The following is a 22,097-nucleotide window of genomic DNA, read 5'->3' as shown; positions in this document are numbered from 1 at the left end:
TCATAAATATGGAGAACAAACTGAGGGTTACTGGAGAGGTTGTGGGAGGGGGGGCAGGCTAAATGGGTAAGGGGCACTAAGGAATCTACTCCCGAAATCATTGTTGCACTACATGCTAATTTGGATGTAAATTTTTAAAAATAAAAAATTAAATAAATAAATAGAAAGAAAGAAAGAAAGAAAGAAAGAAAGAAAGAAAGAAAGAAAGAAAGAAGCTAAGCATGTTTAATTCAGCCCCTTCCTTTCCCCTCAGTCTAAGAGACAACCTGGCTATAAGAAGTTGAAAGCCTGTCATTTCCAGCTTTGTCTGTCATTGGATGAATAAATTTAATTCTGGGGCACACTATAAAAAAGCACACTTGGGGGGCGCCTGGGTGGCTCGGTCGGTTAAGCGTCCGACTTCGGCTCAGGTCATGATCTCACGGTCCGTGAGTTCGAGCCCCGCGTCGGGCTCTGTGCTGACAGCTCAGAGCCTGGAGCCTGTTTCAGATTCTGTGTGTGTCTCCCTCTCTCTCTGCCCCTCCCCTGTTCATGCTCTGTCTCTCTCTGTCTCAAAAATATATAAACATTAAAAAAAAAAATTTTTTTTAAAAAGCACACTTGGGGCTCCTGGGTGGCTCAGTCAGTTAAGCGTCCGATTTCAGCTCATGATATCACAGTTCGTGAGTTCGAGCTCCACATCAGGCTCCATGCTGACAGTGCAAAGCCTGCTTGAGATTCTCTCTTTCTCCCTCTCTCTCTGCCCCACCCCCACTTGTGTGCACCTCTCTCTCTCCCCCTCAAAATAAATGAATAAACTTTAAAAAAAAAGCCCACGGCTGCAGACCTATGCCAAATTCTCTACCTCAGTCTTACTACTCTATTTCTTTGCTACTCTTTATAGTAAAACTCCTACAGTTATCTACATTCATTGTATCAAACTTCTCTTGCCCCATTTTCTCTTGAACCCCTTACATCAGGCTTCCATTCCTACTTCTCTAAGTTGCTCTTATCAATGTCATCAATGACCTCCATGTTGCCAAATCCAATGGATTCTCAGTCTTGCTTGACCTCCATCCTCCTCATTAACCAGGCCAAACTTCTTGAAATCATCCTTGACTTCTCTCTCTATATATCCCACATCAATCTATCAGTAAATGTGTCAGCTTCACTTTTAAAATATATGTAGAATCTGACCATTTCCCATTACTTGCACTGTTTCTACTCTGATCCAAGCCATATGATCTCTTTATCTGGATCGCTGTAGTTGTTTCATAGCTAATCTCTTTGCTTATAATCACATGTCCCTACCGTCTACTCTCAATACAGCAGCCAGAGTAATCCTGTGAAATTATAAATCAGATCATGTTACTCCTTTGCTCAGAACCCTGCAATGATTTCTCAAATCACTCACAGTAAAATCCTCAGAATTATCTACGAGGCTTGACATGTTACTCCTCTGTGATCTCCAGGACTCTGTGACCCTCTAACCCTCTCATGTCTCATACCACTCCAGTCACCAGCTTCCCAATAGTCCTTCGACCTGTTCCTGCCTCAAGGCTTTTTAATGTATGGATGCTGCTCTCTCTGATATCCACAAGCCTCACACTTTCTATTCCTTTGGCTCTTTCATCTTCTCAGAGAGGTCTTCCCTGGCAATCCTATCTCACACTGCAGTCCCACCTACAGCTCCCCAGATAATTTCTAATCTCTGTTCCTTTGTCATCTCCATAGCACTGACTGCCATCTAACACACCACACATTTTGCCTATTTACCTTGGCTATTGTTGGTCCCCCTCACTAAGCTCCATGAGAACAGACAGCTTTGTCTATTTCATTTGCTGTCACGTCCATAAAATCACTTCCCTGGCTAAGAGTAGATATTAATACATATTTGTTTACTGAATAAATGAAAGAACAAGTACATGAATACAATAGTTTTATCTCTATCCATCTGACTCCCATCCCACTCTCCAAACTCAGAAGGGAAAGAGACATCTTACTTACAGCCTCCTTTAAATAACTCCAACATCGTTTCTGTTTACACATCATTAGACTACCATTTTCTAGAAGGCAAGCACGTTGTCTTACCCATCTCTATTTTCAGTGCTTACCACAGTGCCTGACACGTAGTACGCAACAACATTCAATGAATTAATGACTGAAGGAATAAACAAATGTCAAAAGAGGGCACCCTCTTCCCCTCGCTGTAACAAAACGAAAATTTAACTTCTTTCAATCTTCTAAGCTATGCTATAGAATCTGTATAAATTTAACCTAATCACTTATATTTTCTATGCCTACAATTCCAATGTTCCTATGATGGTTCTAAAGCAGGAAAGACATGACCAACAAATACTAAGTTCTACTGTAGAATATACAAAATATTCTTTTTTACTGGGCTAACTAAATCAGGAAATTTGTACTTGTTTTAATTTTTCAAATAAGGTACTTTTAAAAATAATAAATAATAAGCAATAATATATTTTGTCTACATAATAAAGAAATTTAATAAAATTTAAACATTTTATATAAATAAGTACACTTACAATAGCAAATCTAGTTATAATAATTTTAAAATAGAAAATTTCAACATAGCAATCAAAAGAAAAAGATTTTCTGCTCATCTAGATACTGAAAATTATCAAAACCCTTCAGAGTCAAGTTTTTTGCATTATCCAGTTTTAGTACAACAAAAGAATAATGACCTGGTTAAATCCTGTTTAAAAGGCTAATAATTCAAATAATATTCACCTGAGCTTCTCGAAGTTTTGCTGTAGTGCTTTGCTGAAGAGCTTGTTGTTCTTGATGTTGTTGCTTTGTTTTATCTAATTGATGCTGCAATTCTGTGGAATTTGTTACTTTTTCCTTCAACTTAAAAAAAAATGTAGATTGTCAGTTAACAACTTAAAAGCATAATGCTATCATTCGTAAATATCTGGCATTACTTCAATTCTCAAAATTCTCGAGTCTGAAGTAAAAACCTAAATTCAAGGGGGCGCTTGGGTGGCTCAGTCAGTTAAACATCCGACTTCGGCTCACACGGTTCATGGGTTCGAGCGCTGCATTGGGCTATGCTGACAGCTCGGAGTCTGGAGCCTACTTCAGATTCTGTGTCTCCCTCTCTCTCTGCCCCTCCCCACTCACACGCTCTCTCTCTCTCTCTCTCTCAAAAAATAAACATTAAAAAAAAAAGAAAAAAAAAACCCCTAAATTCAGACAATATATAAAATCAACTTTAAAAGCAATATCTCATTACTTATAGAATCCTAATCTCATGATTATGAAACTATTCCCTAGGTGTTCCTAGGGACTCATCCTAAGAACACAATTCTTTCTCTAGGTTGACATTCAGTTTGTTATTGCTTTTTTCTATACTAATATGATCAAGGAATTAATTACATACAATTTTTTTGTAACAACAATCTAAATCACAGCACCAATATTTGTTTTATTTTTTTCCAAAACAATCATAATTATCGCTTATTGGGAAAAAACAGAATCATCTACCATGTCCAAGATTCTGGGTCTAGAAGAAAATCCTAGCTTGATGAAGCTAGATGTAGCTTGATGCAGCTACAGATTTTAACTCTCATTGCTTGTTCAATTTTAGTAAAAGACATAATTTAATAACTTTAACCAAATAATACTTACCATTTTTAGCAACCACACCTTTAATTAGAATAGCATTCAATCTTATGCTTTAATTGAAAGTGAAAATCCGTAAGTGCAAACTCAAGGTTTACATGCACCAAATATGTGTCATTAATGATCCTCACCAACTGTGTTCATTTTTCACTGTTCTATTGGGATGCTGTCCTTCCTGGGTAGGGAGACTCTTCCCTCCCAGCAGCCTATGAAAGGTTCACTCCCAGAATCTTTCTTGCCTAAAGCTAAAAGAATAGTCTTCTTAACACATTTTAGTTGAGAACTTTAGAGAATATAGTCACAACAAAATGACCCATATACAGTGAATAGAAAGTAGGATGTTTCTAGTGGGGAGAAATAAATGTCACAATTTAAAGTTAAAAAAAATGTCCAATTAAAGCTCCTGACAATAAAAAAATTGAACCATCATGAATATTTAACATGCCTCAAATCTATCAATAAACTTACTAACACAAACTCACTTGAAATGTTAGCTTACCTGTTCTTCTAAACGAGAAAGTTTGAGTTGTAGATCAGCCACTTGTTGTTCTTTATCCATCAACTTTTCACTTGAAAGCTGTCTCTGTTCCTTCAGCCTACCATGAGCTTCACCTAGTTGGCGCTCTGTCTCCAGAAGTTTGCTATGTAACTTTAAAAAAGAAAAAAAAAAAAAAAAAAGGTCGTATGCTACCTGTGTACAAACACACACTCATCACTACCGTCTAAACAATGTGTTTTTTTTTAATCTTAATTTTCATATACTTTGGGGGAACCTAAGATCCAGCTGAATTTTAATCACATAAATTATGATGGATCACATAAAACTGTGATTAAGCATCACAGTTTTGGGGGGTTTTGTTCTCTTAAAAATATAGTGAACCAAAGGCTCTTTTTTGGACTTAAGTATTACAATCACCTGAGGAACTTAAAATAATAAAATGAAATGTAAAAATCAAGACACTCAGGGGCGCCTGGGGTGACACAAGCGGTTAAGCGTCCAACTTCGGCTCAGGTCATGATCTCGTGGTTTGTGAGTTCAAGCTCTACGTTGGGCTCTGTCATCTCAGAGCCTGGATGGAGACTGCTTCAGATTCTGTGTCTCCCTCTCTGCCCTCCCCAGCTCATGCTCTGTCTGCCATTCAAAAATAAACATTTAAAAAAAAAAAATTTTTTTTTTTTAAATCAAGACAGTCAAGGCACATACAATACTATTCCACAGTATTTTTTTTTTTTAATTTCATACTGGTTCTTATTTTATCACAGTTATGAACCACCACAATTAACTTCTTACATTTGGGTATTGAATAGAGCACAAACCACTCCCAAATCCTTAAACTGGCACATAATTTCTTTTTTTTTTTTTTAATTTTTATTTTTGAGAGAAAGAGAGCATGAGTGAAGGAAGGGCAGAAAGAGAAGGGGACAGAGGATCCAAAGCAGGCTCTGCCCTGACAGCAGAGATTGGCACATAATTTTCTAAATAAAAGAGAATAAAGAATATATATATATTTTTAATATTAGGTGGCCCTCATTCATTAACTTTAAAATTACCACCCAGTTAAAACTAATTGAAAGATTTGCCCGGGAGCTAAGAACCATCACTTTCTCAAATTCTTTATTTTCTCTAATACTACCAGAAATAGCAGTCGGTTTCTCTTAGGAGAGGGGGAGTTCTATCAAAAAAAGAAAAAAAGTTTGTATTAATTTCAGAAGAATTACTGCATAAGTGCTGGAAATATAAAACAAAAATGAGCTGTATGATATTTGAAAAAGTTGCAAGACATTTGGCAAGGCTTATACACTATGAGTGCTCCTCCACACCAGCCTCGTAACACATTCATGTGCCTCACTAAAATTAGTAATTAATAAAAAGCATTCTGTACAACTGTTCTCAATCAAAGCTATTCAGGTTAATGGTGAGAATATTAAGAATCTCTAGCCTTTGTGTCATATTCCTATATATATGCTCTCTACTTGCATATTTCTCCATAAAAATTCATAGTTGACCAGGAAAAAACAGAAAAGTTTTATCAGAAAAGTGGACACCCACTATTTTCTTATGCTGTGAAACACCCTGAGGCTATTAGAATATATTCTATCCTTAATAAGGAAAACCAAAGTCAATTTTTAAAGTAAAACATGTTTCCATCTAACTAAAACAAGAATCAGTACTAAAGAGAATGCATTTATTTTATCTTTGTCCTTAGCCAGCACCCTGACGTCTCTCTTTTGATTCTTCTTGTTAAAATGCAGTGGATTAGCTCTATAAGGTAAGTACCCAAACTTCCTTCTTATTACAAGAATTAGGCAAAATCCTGATATGTAAAAGGGAGGCCTTCAAAGTGAACTCACATTTCAAGCATCTAATGAGTGTGATCTCTTACAAACAGGCATCACCCATATCTAGTTCTTAAAACTTGTTGAATAGGAATCTCCTGCTGATTAAGAGGTATAAACTTCAGTTATAAAATAAGTCACAGAGATGAAAAGTACAGCACAGCAAATAGAGTTAATAATAATATTATAATAACATGGTAGGGTGACAGATGGTGACCACACTCCCCATGGTGAGCATTCAGTAATGTATAAAACTGTCAAATCACTATGCTGTACATGCACCAAAAAAATAATATAAAAGGGTCTCCTGATATCATTGTTAATACACAGATAATCAGACTCTTCCCATATAAATTTAGATTTAGTACATTTGAGCTAAAGCCCAAAAATCCATGTTTTCATCACAAGAATCAGATTATACTGAGTTTCAGGAAACTCTTTAGAAAGGACTTACCAAAAAGTAACACTTCAAAAAGCAGCAGTGTTCAATCTCAACTGCATAGTACAATTACAGGGGAAATGTTTAAATATGACAATGCCTAGGACTATGCCAGCGATCAGGAATTAATAGGACCAGGGGTAAGGCCTTGATAATGGTAATTTTTTAAATCCCCCCAGGTGATTCTAATGTGCAGACAGAATTGAGAACCAACCGAATTAAAGAGAACTATTGCTCTGAAGATTTACTAACGGGGTGAGATGATACTATAAATAACTTTTTCATTCATTATGGCACAACTCCTGGTAAGTCCCTGATCTTTAATTTAAAAAGAATCTCGGGGCGCCTGGGTGGCGCAGTCGGTTAAGCGTCCGACTTCAGCCAGGTCACGATCTCGCGGTCCGTGAGTTCGAGCCCCGCGTCGGGCTCTGGGCTGATGGCTCAGAGCATGGAGCCTGTTTCCGATTCTGTGTCTCCCTCTCTCTCTGTCCCTCCCCCGTTCATGCTCTGTCTCTGTCTGTCCCAAAAATAAATAAAAAACGTTGAAAAAAAATTTAAAAAAAAAAATAAAAAGAATCTCAAATCAAGGCTGTCCAATGGTGGGAGTAGGCCAAAATCACTTAAACAGTGATGTCTATACTATTTGTATAAACATATTAAAAAAGAAGAGGTTAAATCAAGAGTAAAAATCATATACACTGGAATTATTAATAGAATGGTCTGTTCTAAAGTCACATTTTAAGATATATATACAATCTATAATAAATTCACTTTGTAAACCTATATATAATATATAATTCTTTATTCATTTTACTCCTAACATTTACTATGTGCCAACATTTACTATTCTAAATGTAAATATTAACTAATTTAATCCTTATATATATATAGCCTTATGAAGAAGATTCCACTATTACTTATTAGAGATGAGGAAACTGAGGCACAAATTAAATAATGTGCCTGGATCACATGGCTTACAAGCCTTAGAAATGGAACCCAGGCAGCTGGTTTCTAAATCCACTATGCTATTCAAGATGTATGTTAGATAATTTTTTTAAATTAAAATGATGACATCTAAGCTTTCAGTTATATAACATCATTATTTGCACATTTGTGGCTACTTAAGAAGTGGTCATAAACCCAAATATGAAGAATACAGGCTGCTGTGTTTTCACGTCCTTTCATGACAATCACCCGCTATCTACTTTTGTCACTACTGAAATGGGTGCTGAGGATACAATGGAGAGCAAGAGAAACCCAATTCATACCTACACTCTTTAAGGATATGAAAAAAGGTTTAAGGTAAGATTCATGTCCATTCTTCCAATAAATATTTGCTGAAAGCCCTAAGTATAGAGGCCGACAGTATAAAATAAAACAAATTCCTCACATTAAGGAATGTGGGAATTGCATCCAATGGAATGGCAGACAATATGCAAGTAAACAAAAAACTAATTATATAATGTAAAGTGTTCTAAAGAAGAATATAGGGGTGCCTGGGTGGCTTAGTCAGTTGAGCGTCCAACTCTTGATTTTGGCTCAGGTCATGATCTCATGGGTTCACAAGATAAAGCCCCATGGTGGGCTTTGCACTGACAGCCCAGAGCCTGCTTGGGCTTCTCACTCTCCTTCTGTCTCTGCCCTTCTCCCACTCACACTCTCTTTCTCAAAATAAATACATAAACTTAAAAAAAAAAGGCTGGGGGGAGAAGGAGGAGGAGGAGGAGGAGGAGGAAGAGGAGGAGAATAGATTATGGAGATCACTAGAAGGGAAACTTTAAGAAGGCTAATACAGTGGCCTAGGTGAGTAATGATGGTGGCTTAAATTAAGAGCGGTAGCAGTACAGGGGCACCTGAGTGGCTCAGTCGGTTGGTTAAGTGTCTGACTTTAGCTCAGGTCATGATCTCGTGGTTCGTGGGTTTGGACCCTGAGTTGGGCTCTGCACTGACAGTGCAGAGCCTGCTTGGGATAGATTCTCTCTGTCTTCCCCTCTCTGCCCCTCCCTCGCTTATCCCCACTCTCTCCCTCTCTCTCATTCTCTCTCTCAAAATAAATAAATAAACATAAAAAAAAAAGAGTGGTAGCAGTATAGATGAAGAGAAGTCGTTCCTTACTAGAGATGAGGAAATATTTTGAGACATATTTTGAAGGTAGAATGCAAACGGCAGGCTAAAAGAAGATAAATGGTGTCACTTCAAGGTCTTCAGTATGACCTCTTTATTTATTACAGAATTGTGACTAAACCAACTAATCACATGCTCAAGTCTTTGTATAAAAATATGTTTGAGTAGGTTCTCAAATTCCTGATACCCCTCCTCCCACTGACAACCAAATAAAGCCCAAATTCCTCAGCTTGCTATTCAACACCCTACACAATAAGGTTCCAAATGCTCTTTCTAATCACAATAGTCCATTCCTATTATACACACCCTATCTTAAGAGGAAATCAGTGCCCCTTCCTGGTTCTTATAATACTTTGCTGACACTAGTTTCTTCTCAGTAATCCTTCTGCCTGGAAGATTCTTCTACCTTCCAACTGCCACTTGTCAATACCTACCCAAAATCATAATTTCAGGCACCACCTCTATCTCTCACACAAAGCTTTTCCTGATCACATACTGGATAAAATAATTACACAAATGAAGTGCTATAGGAGAAGAAAACAGAAGAGGAACTCTGCAAAATTCCCATCATATACAGGATCATTTTATTATAATCCTCACATTCTTTGGTACAGGAGAGTACTTGCCTTGTCCTCAATAAGATTTACATAATGATTTAAGGTAAGTACTGTTTCTTTTTTCAGTTCTCTATCTCCCAACAACTAAAACATAATGTCTTTTAGAAACCATAAGTACCCAATTTCTTTATCTGAAATGAACATCAAATATCTAAGTTATCCACTAAAATATCTGCTCATTAACATGCAATGTGCCAGGTAGTGAAGGTAAAAAATGAGTAAGACGTGGTCTTTGCATCCAAAGAGTACAGAGTCCAGTGAAGAAAGACACATAGACTATGATAATATACTGTACTGTGGTAAGTAATGCTTAAGCCATCTCTGGAGGATCAGGGTGGGAGAAGTGGCAATGTACAGGAAAAGATTTCTATAGAAGAGTGACAACTGAAGTAAGCCATGTGGTCATCAAGGAGAAGAGGAACAGGAAAAATATCTCAGGCCAAGAAAGAAGGACTGATGCCGTGAAAACAAGTATCACTGCAATATTTAAGTGAAAATAGGTGAATTATCAAAAAAGTGGCTGAGGACTTTAATGCCTCCCAAATATCCATTCTTCAACTGATTTTTAATGTTATCTATAAGCAATAATAAGAATACAGAACTTAATTTAAGTTAATGGCAAAGTCAAACTTTCATTAATCAAATTACTGATTAATCTGATAGACAATTATTTACTTCTAAAAAGTTATTAGGGCTAATTTGTTTTTTCTTTTAATATATCTAATTTTGAGGCGCCTGGGTGGCTCACTTGGTTAAGTGTCCTGCTCTCGGTTTTGGCTCAAGTCATGATCTCACAGTTCGTGGGATCAAGCCCTGAGTCAGGCTCTGTGCTGTTAACACAGCGCCTGCTTGGGATTCTCCTTCTCTCTCTACCACTCCCCCTTCACGTGTGCACACACGTGATAAATAAATATTTATCTCTCAAATAAACTTTAAAATAACTAAAATATCTAATGTTTAAATTATTGATTTAACCATATTTTAAAAATTTAGTAACAAAACATAAGAATTTTTAAATTAAAGAATAGTCAACGATGTGAATTAATTATAGTAACTAATACATGCGGAGCACCCTGTGCCGGGTACCATCTTAAGCAATTTATAGGTATTAATTCATAAACACTTCACAGCAATACTATATGAGGGGTGCTAACATTTTTTTCTCATTAAGGAAAACCGAAAGGAAATGAAATCTGATTCAGTACTACCGGTTATGAAAATTAAGAGTTAATTTTTCAAATGACTGTTTTTTTTAATGAACAATATTATGATCAAATAACTACCAAGCACACAAGAAACCACAGGAGGAATTCCAATAAAAAAAAGTAACATCTCTTACTTGATTAATTTCACTTTGGAGTTGGAACCCGTGCTGCTCTTTCTCTTCTCTCTGTTGTTGTAGCTGTTTAAATTCAGCCTTAAGATGCTGGTACTTGGCCTCGACTTCTGATAATTCTTCCTTGAGCTTCTGCGTAGCTTCCCCCTTTTCACCTAGTTCTGCCTGTATTCTCTGCAGGGAGGTTTCAGATGCAGATAATCTTGACTGAAGCTGCTGACAATCTAGGTCTTTTTGATGAAGGCTTGCTTGTATATTCTTTTTACTCACACATTCTTCGTTATGTTTCTCCGCTAACTGAGTACACTCCAGTTCTTTCTTACGAAGCTTTTCAGTCAAGTTCTGAAATATCGATGAAACAATTTCCTTTCTTAATATTTCTAATTATTCTAATTATTCAAACTATCTTTACAACAATACCACTAAAATTAGCCACACTGCAATATAAAAACATTTGGCTGAATATATTCTGGCCAAAATAGGACTAAATTATTACATACTAACTTATTTTATTATTGGCCCACTTGACTAAGCTCTACTAATACAAGGATTACCAACCGAATTTTGACATAAAATGAAACACTAAAATCTACTAGATTCTTTAGGGTATACAACATATTTATACTCTCCCATTTGAGTTAAATAATAAAACTACCTTCTATCACTGAGGTGCCTGGGTAGCTCACTCAGTTAAGTGTCTGACTCTTGACTTTGGCTCAGGTCATGATCTCACAGTTCGTGGGCTTGAGCCCTGCAGCAGGCTCTGCACCATCAGCTCAGAGCCTGCTTAGGATTCTCTTTCCCTTTCTTTCTCTGACTCTCCCCTGTTCATGCGCTTATTCTCTCTCTCTCTCTCTCTCTCTCTCTCTGTCCCTCAAAATAAATAAACATTAAAAAAAAACCTACCTTCTATCATCAAAAATTACTTTGAATAACAATATACAGCAATTGATTTGAGGTGTTGTAATTTCTTTTTTTTTATTTTTTTTTAACGTTTATTTATTTTTGAGACAGAGAGAGAGCATGAACGGGGGAGGGGCAGAAAGAGAGAGGGAGACACAGAATCCGAAGCAGGCTCCAGGCTCTGAGCCATCAGCCCAGAGCCCGACACGGGGCTCGAACTCACGGACCGCGAGATCGTGACCTGAGCTGAAGTCGGACGCTTAAATGACTGAGCCACCCAGGCGCCGTGAGGTGTTGTAACTTCATAGCTGATAAAAGCTTTAGCATAACAATACCACTTGCTGCTTTAGTATGTAGATCCTACTGATTCTTTATTTTTACTCTTCTTGATAAAGACCATTTATATGAGTCACAAGTTTAAGATTAACTCAAATTTCTTTCTAGGTGTATAAAAATAGTGATCTAAACATAATTTACTTGCCTTATGTTTTATTATTTTAATCAGTACTATCAAGTACAAAATACAAAAAAATGACACCTCCAATTAAAGATCTGGATCAACTAGCCTATTCAAATGTTGACATCTAGTCTCAGTGGAGTTGTTACGATTAATATAGAACATTTTAAGTCAACACACTTATATATAAGACCTGAATCAGAACTCTGACTCAATGCTAAAAGAACAATAGCTAGGATAAAAAGCTACTATAAGCATATGAGAAGTCAAGCTGTGGATGTTGGTTATACTCACTTTTTATATGCAGTGTGCTAGAAGGGAATAATATAGAAATAGTAGAGGACAATCAAAGCCTCTGGTCTCTAAATAATCTAAATGAAATACACACATTAAAGAAAAAAAAAAACTTTTCCAAGAAAGTTAAAACATAACTCTCTCAAACAAAAATGAATTAATACAGGGGCGCCTAGGTGGCTCAGTTGGTTAAGCATCAGACTCTTGGTTTTGGCTCAGGTCATGATTTCATGGTTCATGAGTCTGAGCCCTACATGGGGCTCTGTGCTGACAGTGTGGGGCCTGCTTGGGATTTCTCTCTCTCTCTCTCTCTCTCTCTCTCTCTCTCTCTCTCTCTCTCTCTCCCCCTCTCCCTCCCTCCCTCCCTCCCTCTCGCCCTGCCCCTCCCACGCTCCTTTTCTCTCTCTCAAAAAATAAATAAATAAGCTTTTTAAAAAAATGAATGCAAAACCTGTGTCAGAAGTGAATAATTTTTCTTTTTTGATAAAATAAGCCAAGTCAGATGGGGCTAACTAGTAATTATAATCACTTGAAAATAAAGTTTGAGCTTAGTAAAGTGGTGATAGGAGTTAAATAATACGTATGCATGACTCACACCATGTCATTGAAACAGACACAAAAATTTACATAAAAAGACACAAGGGAACAAGAGGCAAGCAACATACATGTGGGGAAAGAGCAAACACTATTACCTCAAGGGGAGTAATAAATCTAGGTACCAATGTAGCAAAGTTAGCAGTAAAGATTCTTGAACACCATCTGAGAAAAGGTACATTAATGTAGATAGATTACCAGGCAGGAATATACTACAGAAAAAGCAGTGTCCAGAAGATGCTATAGGTATATGTAAAAAAGACAAGATGTGAGACAAACTTAAAGGTAAGAAGAGCACCCAGAAGAGATGTGTGCCTTGGCCAACCAACAGAAACAAAGAAAGAGTAAGAGTCGAAAGACTAGAGGGAAAAAAACAACTTTTGAGTTAAACTATCTGTTAAGAAAATGTTTTTATAAACATTTCTTTGTGTTACTGGCTAGTAACTCCAGATCTTTCTGGATGTAATTTTACATTTTTTTGTTTTAAGAAAATTACATTTATTTTGGACTTTGTATGTTAAATTAAGGCTATTCATTGATGTATAACTGTGTTGCATCTTTTTACATTTTCCCCCCACCCTGACCCTGACATCCCCCCTCCCCCACTCAAAGCTGTGCTGCATCTTTTTAAAGAAAATTCTAAGTCACTGAATTTCATGAAGGCCGCCATGCTCACATATACTACGACTGTGGGCAGGATATAATTTTAAAACATGCTGCAAAAATTGAAGGCTAGTAATGAGCTAGCAAGGCTTCTCCACAGGCTTACTTATGGTGTGACCAAATATTCCCACCAATTTATACACAGATGACCCCTCAGACAGCTTCAACCTTTAAGAAGTAAAGGCACATAACAACCGTAGACTTTAAAATTCACTTGTCCTAAAAAATTAATTGGAAGCTACCGGGCTTTATAGCACAGATGAGAGATAATTAAATTTTCCTTAAAAGAACCTCAACCACTTTCTTTTTAAAAGACCTAATCCAGGGGCACCTGAGTGGCTCAGTCAGTTAAGTGACCAATTCTTGATCTTAGCTCATGATCTCACAGTTCATGGGATCGAGCCCTGAGTTGGACTCTGTGCTGACAGCACAGAGCCTGCTTGACATTCTCAATCTCTCTCTCTTTGCCCCTCCCCCACTAATGCATGCACGCTCACGCGTGCGCGCGCACACACACACACACACACACACTCTCTCTCTCAAAATGAATAAATTAAAAAATATATTCTAAAAAAAAAGACTTAATCCACTCACACTGCATAATTTTTACATGCAGAAGGCTAACTATATTTAGTACTACAAATTTTCATTCTTACTACAGTCTTCCCATGAAATCTGAAGCAAAATATTATAGCAAATACATGGTTTTTGAAAACTGATTTAAGTATAGTGAGAGTCATTAAAGAACATAGTAATTGCACTTTCACATGTCCATATTAATTCTTAAAACAAAACATGAGATACATTATTATCTCCATTTTCTGAATGAGGAAGTAAAAACTGAAAGAACTTCTATGACCTGGCCAAGTGGCAGAGTCATATATTATGATTCCAAGTCCAGTAAATTGTCACAACACAATTTAGACACACAGTGAGTCAATTCATGCTTCCCCCAAAACACTCTATTCAAGTTTAAATTCCAAAATGATTGTTAAGCCTAACTCATAACATAATTATCATTTGGGTAAGCAAAACTCCTTCCTTCCAAATGTTGTCCCGTCCTCTTGATTTCCTCACCAACTGCTCTCAACAGATTTTCTTACAGAGACAATTTCCCTATATTAGACTCCAGTTTTCACTTATTACTTGCCCAAGTAATGAGAATGAATGCAAAAAGATGGCATTTTTTTAGCTTACAAAGTAGTTTCAGGCATCTCATTTGTTCTTCAAAACAGCTTGGTGAGAAAAAACAAATTGAACTACTATAGCTCTCCAACATCTCATATTCTCTTGTGCTCTTACATGTTCCCATGCCTTCTGCATATCTAACTCTCAAAATGAATGCCATCAACCCCTCTGCCATGTGAAACGTTCCTTAACATCCTTGAAGACTAAGCTAAAAAGTTGTCTTCTACAAAAGCATTTGCTGATTTACTAGGCAGTAAGTTAGGAAAACTTCCACCTTGGTCTTGACCCAACCCTGCACCAACACTTACCAAATAAAAACAAAAACAACAAACCTTGACTGGGATGTTTACTAAAAGCCAGACACTGGTCTAAGCACTTAAACATCTATTAATTTATTTAAGACCCATACCACTCCTAAGAGGCAAATGGGTAGGAAAGGAAACAAACTTGGAGAGGCTGTCACAGTCAGTCAGTGGCAAAGCTGGGATTTAAACATGCCTTCCACCACTGTACTACATACACCATTCCTCAGTGCACCACTCTGCAATAAATATAGTGGTCATACACAACAACAGAACTACTTGTCACATCTGACTCTTGCTTTGGACTATGAGCACCTTAATACTAGGACTACCGGAAAGGGAAAGCAATAAAAGGATGGAAAAAGGATGAGAGGTAAAACCCAAAAAATAACTCAGTCTCTTACAATGACCTATACCAGGAGCTTTAACTAAGCATATTATTTTGTTCAGAATTTACATAAAAAAAATTAAATTGAGTTGCAGAACTGTGTTTAAATGTTAGTGTATAAATGAATGAACGAATGAATGAATGAATGAATGAATATCAGACTATGATTCTTATTTGAAACTAAGAAGGAAGTTTTTTCAATATTCCCTTTTATTTTTAAGTTTTCAAAAGCAGTAATTACAAAACACTGGTCTAATACTGAGGATACCTTGATATTAGTGCAAAAGCAATTATTGTTTCCATTCATTATGTGTTAAAATATTGTCTATCCACCTTGATGCTGCTATATAACCTATAATAAATGCCCAAGGCATTTCATGTAATGGTCTTCCTAAGACCAAATACAAAGATTTCCAAATTCAAAACACGTGGATATCACCACTGTCAGCAATCAGTTTGCCAAGGACATGGGATGAGGAGAGGTGGGAGAGGCAGATAGCAAGGATAATAAGAAAAGGATGCATTTCTGCACTTAACTTTAACTGGTGAGCAAATCCTAAACAGGAAAACATTTTGGAAAAAAATTGTTAAGTCTTACACTTAATGTAAGTGTAAGGATTATTAAGATGAGTAGAAGATGCCATAATTCCCTAATCAATTATATTCCAGTCTTACCACACTAAATCATCTTGATTCTATATACTATTTATCAAATTCTCATAGTACTTCTTTTAATAATACGTGTGTGTGTATACATACAATCTGTGCTTCATTATCTGACCATACATTTCAGTCTATCAATGTCAAATCATGTCCTTTATTAATAGTTTAATGCTTCAAAATTATATAATAAATGACACTGATCATAAACATCCACTTTATGTACACATCTTGGTCAATTTCCAAAAAGTAGAATGTCAATTTTTAAGAAATTAAAAATCAAACTGAGGGAGAAAGATAAAACTAAATTGTATATAGAAGTTTTCCACGTATAGCTTGACAGGAGACAAAAGGGGGAGGAGGATGGACAGGTTTTCATAAAGCCACAGAAAAAGATCAAGTCAGCATCAAGAGTTGACAGAGAAATGGACAACGGTAAACTGATATAATTACTTCAGAAAATTGAGGTCACGTACTAAACTTGAACGTGTGTAGCCTGCACCCCAGCCATTTCACTTGGGAGACATAACAAAGAAATTTTTGCACGAATGCATGAGATTTAGATGTGAATGTTCACAGCTGCAATATTTGTAATAGCAAGGAAAAATAAAATCTATGTGAAAAAGTAGAAGTATGCATAGACCACTTCTGCTGCATACCAAACAATAGTAGAATTGTCACATGGAAAAGCATTTATGGTCTTAAATTACAAGCTGAGCTGGTTGCTGTTTTTCATAAAACACCATTTTTACTGGCAAGAATAACAAACTATGATTATTCATACTTGGTAGGAAAAGAACCTATCACGTAAGAAAACAGAATTGATACTATTTGTTTCCAGTAATAAATTCAAGCTTTCAAAGAAGGGCAGAATTTTGGAAAACTAGTATCCATCACCATGAGCTTGACACTTCCTCATACTTAAAGCCTATTCAGAGACTGATGGAGATATTGACAAATGATGCTGTTTTTATATTGCACAAGGTAATGTGTTAATATTTGGAAGATCTGCATAACCAATATTTTACACCTGACTAATGCATGATGTTATAAAACCCACTCAAAAGGCAAAAAAAAAAAAAACAACTAATAAATTTAATGTTACAAATATATAAATAGCATTGATATGGTTTCAGATTCTAGACTGTAACTAGCTATTGAGAAACTATGCCTTATCTAGTTTTGGTATAGTATCAAATAAAAATAGCTATAATTATCCAAAAAAAAAAAAAAAAAAAAAAGCTATTCAGAGATTCCTCTTCTTCCCAACTACACACCTATGTGAGATTGAATTGTCTTCATACCCTTCAACCATATCACAACAGATGAAATGTAAAAGCAGATGTGAGAATCCATCTGTCCTAATATTAAGCTAGACATTAAGGAGGTTTGCAAAAATATAAAACACCACCACTATTTTTTGTTTTAGAAAATAGTCATCTTTCATAAGAAATAGTATTGTTAATATTTATTAATGTTTTAAAAACACATATTTTTTAAATTTATGTTTTAATTTCTAATATACTAAATATCCATAGATACAACCCCAAAAATAAAAGCTCTTTGGAGTCTATAACAATTTTGAAAATATACAGCTTTCCTGAGATCAAGAGGTTTGAGGTTGGCCAAGGGCACAAGCAACAAATTACCCTAAACCTTAGGTTAAAATTGTGTCTATTATCTCACACAGTTTCTGAGGGTCAGGAATCCAGAAGCAGCTCAGCTGACGGTGACACCTCAGGGTCTCTCATGAGACTGTTGTAGTAAGCTGTGGGCCAGAGCAGAGCTACAGTCTCTGATGATTTGAAAAGAACTGGAGGATGAGGATCCGCTTCTAAGCCCATTCGCCTGGCTGTTGGCAGGAGGCCTGATATTTCCAACCAATTATACTTACTTCTTTTTCCCCTCTACCATGTTCTTTTCTTTGGTTCTTCCCTTGCTATATTTTATCAAAATATTAGGTTCAACTTATTAAAAAGCAAGCCAACAAATTCACCATACCATTGAATATAAGGGTTTAGTGACTCTACTCCCCCCACAACCAAAAAAGTAGACACAGAAAAAAAGTACTAACCAATACTTGCCCTGCCCCCAAACTTAATATTATCTGTTGCTCATCTATAAAGAAACAAGGTGGGAAATAACAACATTCCAAAATAAAGAACAAGGCTGAAGGTCTCACATTCCCTGATTTAAAACTTACTGAAGGCTATAGTAGTCAGAGGCACCTGGGTGGCTCAGGAGGTTAAGCGTCTGACTTGGGCTCAACTCATGATCTCGCGGTCTGTGGGTTCAAACCCCATGTAGGACTCTGTGCTGGCAGCTCAGAGCCGGCAGCCTGCTTTGGATTCTGTGTGTGTGTGTCTCTCTCTGTGTCCCTCCCCACTCATGCTCTGCCTCTCTCTCTCTTTCTCAAAAATAAGTAAACATTAAAAACAAAAAATTTTTTTTTCAAAGTTACAGTAGTCAAAACAGTAGAGTACTAGCATGAAGACAGACATATTGACTAATGGTATAAAAATAGAAAGCCCATAAGTAAACATTCACATACATGGTCAAATGATTTTTAACAAGGGTGCCAAGACCACAGGAAAGGACAGTCTTTTCAACAAATGGTGCAGGAGAAACTGTTTATCTATATGCAAAAGAAGGAAACTAAACCCTTACCTTTCACTATTAAAAAAAATTAACTCAAAAATGAATCAAAGACCTAAACATAAGACCTAAAAGTATAAAACCATTAAAAGAAAACAGGGGAAAAGCTGCCTGACATTGGATTTGGCAATGATCTCTTAAATATGACACCAAAAGCACTGGCAACAAAAGTAAAAACAGACACTAGATTACATCAAATCAAAAACTCTGTATATCAAAGGTGTGATAGTAACGTATAAAAAGAAATATACATTTGGTGTTCATCTCCATTTCTGGAACAGAACTCCAAAAACCCTTGCAATTTCCTAAGTGAAAAGAGTAGCAAAGATGTCTTTTGTTAGTCATAACAACTCCCTTTCAACCACCAATGAGTTTATGTTAATGAGGTGATTTTTTTTTTTTTTAGAAAGCTCCTAAGGATGGGGGCTGGTTGCCATGGGAACCAACCAAAATGAAAGGGTTGGAATTTTCAACCCCACCCCCTACCTCAGAAAGGGGACAGGAGCTGGAGGTCAAATTAATCAGCAATGGCCAATAAATTAATCAATCATGCCTCTGTAAGGAGGCCTCAATAAAAACCCACAAGGACAGGGTTTAGGGAGATTCTAGGTTGGCGAACACATAGAAAGCACCCAGAGAGAGCATGGGAGCTCCATGACCTCTCCCATACATCTTACTCTACCGATCTCTTTCATCTAGCTATTCTTGAGTTCTAATCTTTTATTTTTAATGTTTATTTATTTATTTATTTTGAGAGAGAGAGAGAGCACGAGCGGGGTAGGGACAGAGAGAGAGGAAGAGAGACAATCCCAAGCGGGCTCCACTCTGTCAGCACAGAGTCTGACATGGAGCTCCATCTTATGATCTGTGAAATCACAAGCCAAATCAAAATCAAGAGTCGGAAGCTTAAGCAACCCAGGCACCCCCTGAATTATAATCTTTTAAAATAAATCATTAATCTAGTAAGTAAAATGTTTTTTCTGAGTTCTGTGAGTCATTCTAGCAAACTAATCCAATCTAAGGCGAGGGTTGTGGGAACCTCCCATTTACAGCCACAGCCATTTGGTGAGAAGTACAGGTAACAAGTTGGACTTTGAACTGGTATTTGTGGGGGGAGGGGGCAGCCAAACCCCTGTGGGATCTGACACTATTTCCCACTATCTCCAAGTAAATGGTGGTAGAACTGAGTTACACTGTAGGTCATCCACTGGTGTCATAGAACTGCTGATGTGTGGAACACTCATATGTCTGGTGTCAGAAGTAAAGGTGTAGTAAAGTACTGAGAGTAGAGGAGACACACAGGAGTGTTTTTCCTCTACAAAAGGTGGTGGTGAATGGGGTGTTCAGAGTATAGAATTTTAGTTCTGGAAGATGGGAAGAGTTCTGAAGATCAGTTCTGTAACAATGTGAATGTACTTAACACTTAAAAAAAAAACCAACAGAGTAATAAGTCACACTGTACTCATGCCAATATATAAATAACATACACGAGATTAAAATTTAAGATACATAAACCAATTCACCACTCTATGTAGTTTTTAAATACTCACCTGATTTTTTTGTGTTAATTCATTAAGTGAACTTTTAAGTTTTTGTAGCTCCTGCACATATACAGCAACTTCCTGGGGGCCTTTGGCAAGTTCACTCCTTAGCTGGCTTATTGTGGCCTTAAGAAAAAAAGAAAAAAAAAAAGAAAAAAAAAATTAGAGGGAACTAAAATGGAAAAGAGAATGGAAGTATCCAAAGGTTTTAAAGTTACACAGATTTTTGTCACTGTTGTTGTTAAATTGATATAATACTTCGAAGTTTCAATTTAGTTATTTTTCCTACCACCCTACTGCCACCCCACATCATTTTTGACTGAAAATTAATTTTTAAAATTTATCCAAAATGTTTAACCTCATTTATTTAATAATGAATGAAATGAATAGTTGGCATCCTACTTTACGTATCTGCGTCAGCATCAAACTATCAACCTGAATTTACTGGCTTTGAAACTCTGTACTTTAATCCTTCTGAATTTAAAGAACATATGCAAGTTACTGCCTACCTTTTATCCCAACTTCTACAGGATAGCCTTTCTTTCTACTTTAAAAACATGTTAAATAAACACAAACACACAATACAGAATCACCTTGGAAAGGTAGAGAATCATCTTTTTGACTGTAATGGAAAGTATCTGTCCAAAGAAGTTATACAGAGTTTTATTAGATATAATTTTATTAAGCTGGGTCATTCCATGACTAGGTATAATAGCTGGACACGAATTTGCTTTAATGCATCTTAACAAAATTAAGACAAAGGTTTAATCATTTAAAAGCAAGAGAAAATTAAGCAAAGTCTCAGAAATAGAAACTTCCTATACATGAAAGCTTCAATGACCAGAGAGAGACACTAAGTACTGCTTTTTAAGTATGGTTTCTTGAAAGTGACATTAACAAAAGAACTTTCTATTTCTAATATTTAGCTTATTGACTTCACTTTTTACATTCTTAAAGCTACATTTTCATTGTCTATATTCTTTATTAGTAAATAAATTTTATTATGGAAGACATTTAAAAAAATTTTTTAATAAACACAAGAGTAGTTATCTACATCAAATATTACAAATACATCTTCAAGGGAGAAACCTTAGAAGGCTACTGATTTATTTTGACAGTAACACCAAAAGATCTGCTACTCTTCTCTTAAAAACCCTTCCAGTATGTGTGGTACTTTTTTGTTTTGTTTTGTTTTTTTTAAGGATTCTCTTTGGTAGTATATCGTCATCTATTACAGTGCTTTGGTGTTAAGTTTTGGAAAACCATCTAGTAAAGAAGGTAAGTGATTGAACTGAATGATTAAACACTTGGGCTTATATTATTTTAATAACCATAAGTTGATGAAACTAGTTTTTTGAGTGTTTTCCAAACTGGTTTAAAGTCACTAAAAGAGGTTTCAAAAAAGTTTTTACAAATAGCAGCATGTCTAAGATATCTTCCTGGCCTAACCTTTTATGGAAAACATTCATCTAAATAAACCAATTCTGATATACTGACAGGCAATCTGTCATATTGCTTTACAGTTACAGCTTCTAAACAGGGTGTTTCAACATATAACAACACATATATATATATACACACACACACACACACTCACACACACACACACATAAAATATATGCCATATATATCCTATGCTTCAAAGAAGGAAATGTTTAAATATTCATTATTTTTAACTATATTCAAGTTAAAGGCATATCCTAATAATTTCTTTCTTAAACTGATCATGTAACCTTTTCATTGATACTGGGAGTTTATTTCAAACTGCTATCCCTAATAACTTTGAATCTCAGGATCATTTTCTGTTAGTAACATTATGGATATTCAGAGAAATATTAGGAACAGTTTGGCTATTTTAAGTTACCCTATTTTAATCATTAGCGTAGATGCCAAATTATCACAAAAGAAGATATATTATTGTATTTAAATCTTGGCTTGTAAATATCTTATCAAAGGATTTAGCAGAGTGACA

The 22,097-nt window shown here is 36.0% G+C and overlaps 1 protein-coding gene across 4 annotated transcripts in view; it reads right to left on the bottom strand.

The window, feature by feature from the left end:
• The window catches only part of EEA1 (early endosome antigen 1), a 111,857-nt gene that overhangs the window by 44,840 nt on the left and 44,920 nt on the right, over window positions 1-22,097 (bottom strand). For all 4 annotated transcript variants that reach the window (XM_058741809.1, XM_058741811.1, XM_058741812.1 and 1 more), the window contains 4 exons: window positions 20,135-20,251; window positions 10,484-10,822; window positions 4,127-4,276; window positions 2,734-2,853 (listed from right to left, as the gene is read on the bottom strand). In XM_058741809.1, coding sequence (XP_058597792.1) covers window positions 2,734-2,853; window positions 4,127-4,276; window positions 10,484-10,822; window positions 20,135-20,251 — 726 coding nt within the window. The remainder of the gene's footprint in view (window positions 1-2,733; window positions 2,854-4,126; window positions 4,277-10,483; window positions 10,823-20,134; window positions 20,252-22,097) is intronic.

This window comes from Neofelis nebulosa, chromosome 8 (genome assembly GCF_028018385.1).
Source record: "Neofelis nebulosa isolate mNeoNeb1 chromosome 8, mNeoNeb1.pri, whole genome shotgun sequence".
NCBI classification, from domain to species: domain Eukaryota; kingdom Metazoa; phylum Chordata; class Mammalia; order Carnivora; family Felidae; genus Neofelis; species Neofelis nebulosa.
Note: the sequence above shows the minus strand (reverse complement) of the source record. Positions and strands in the feature narration are given on the sequence as shown.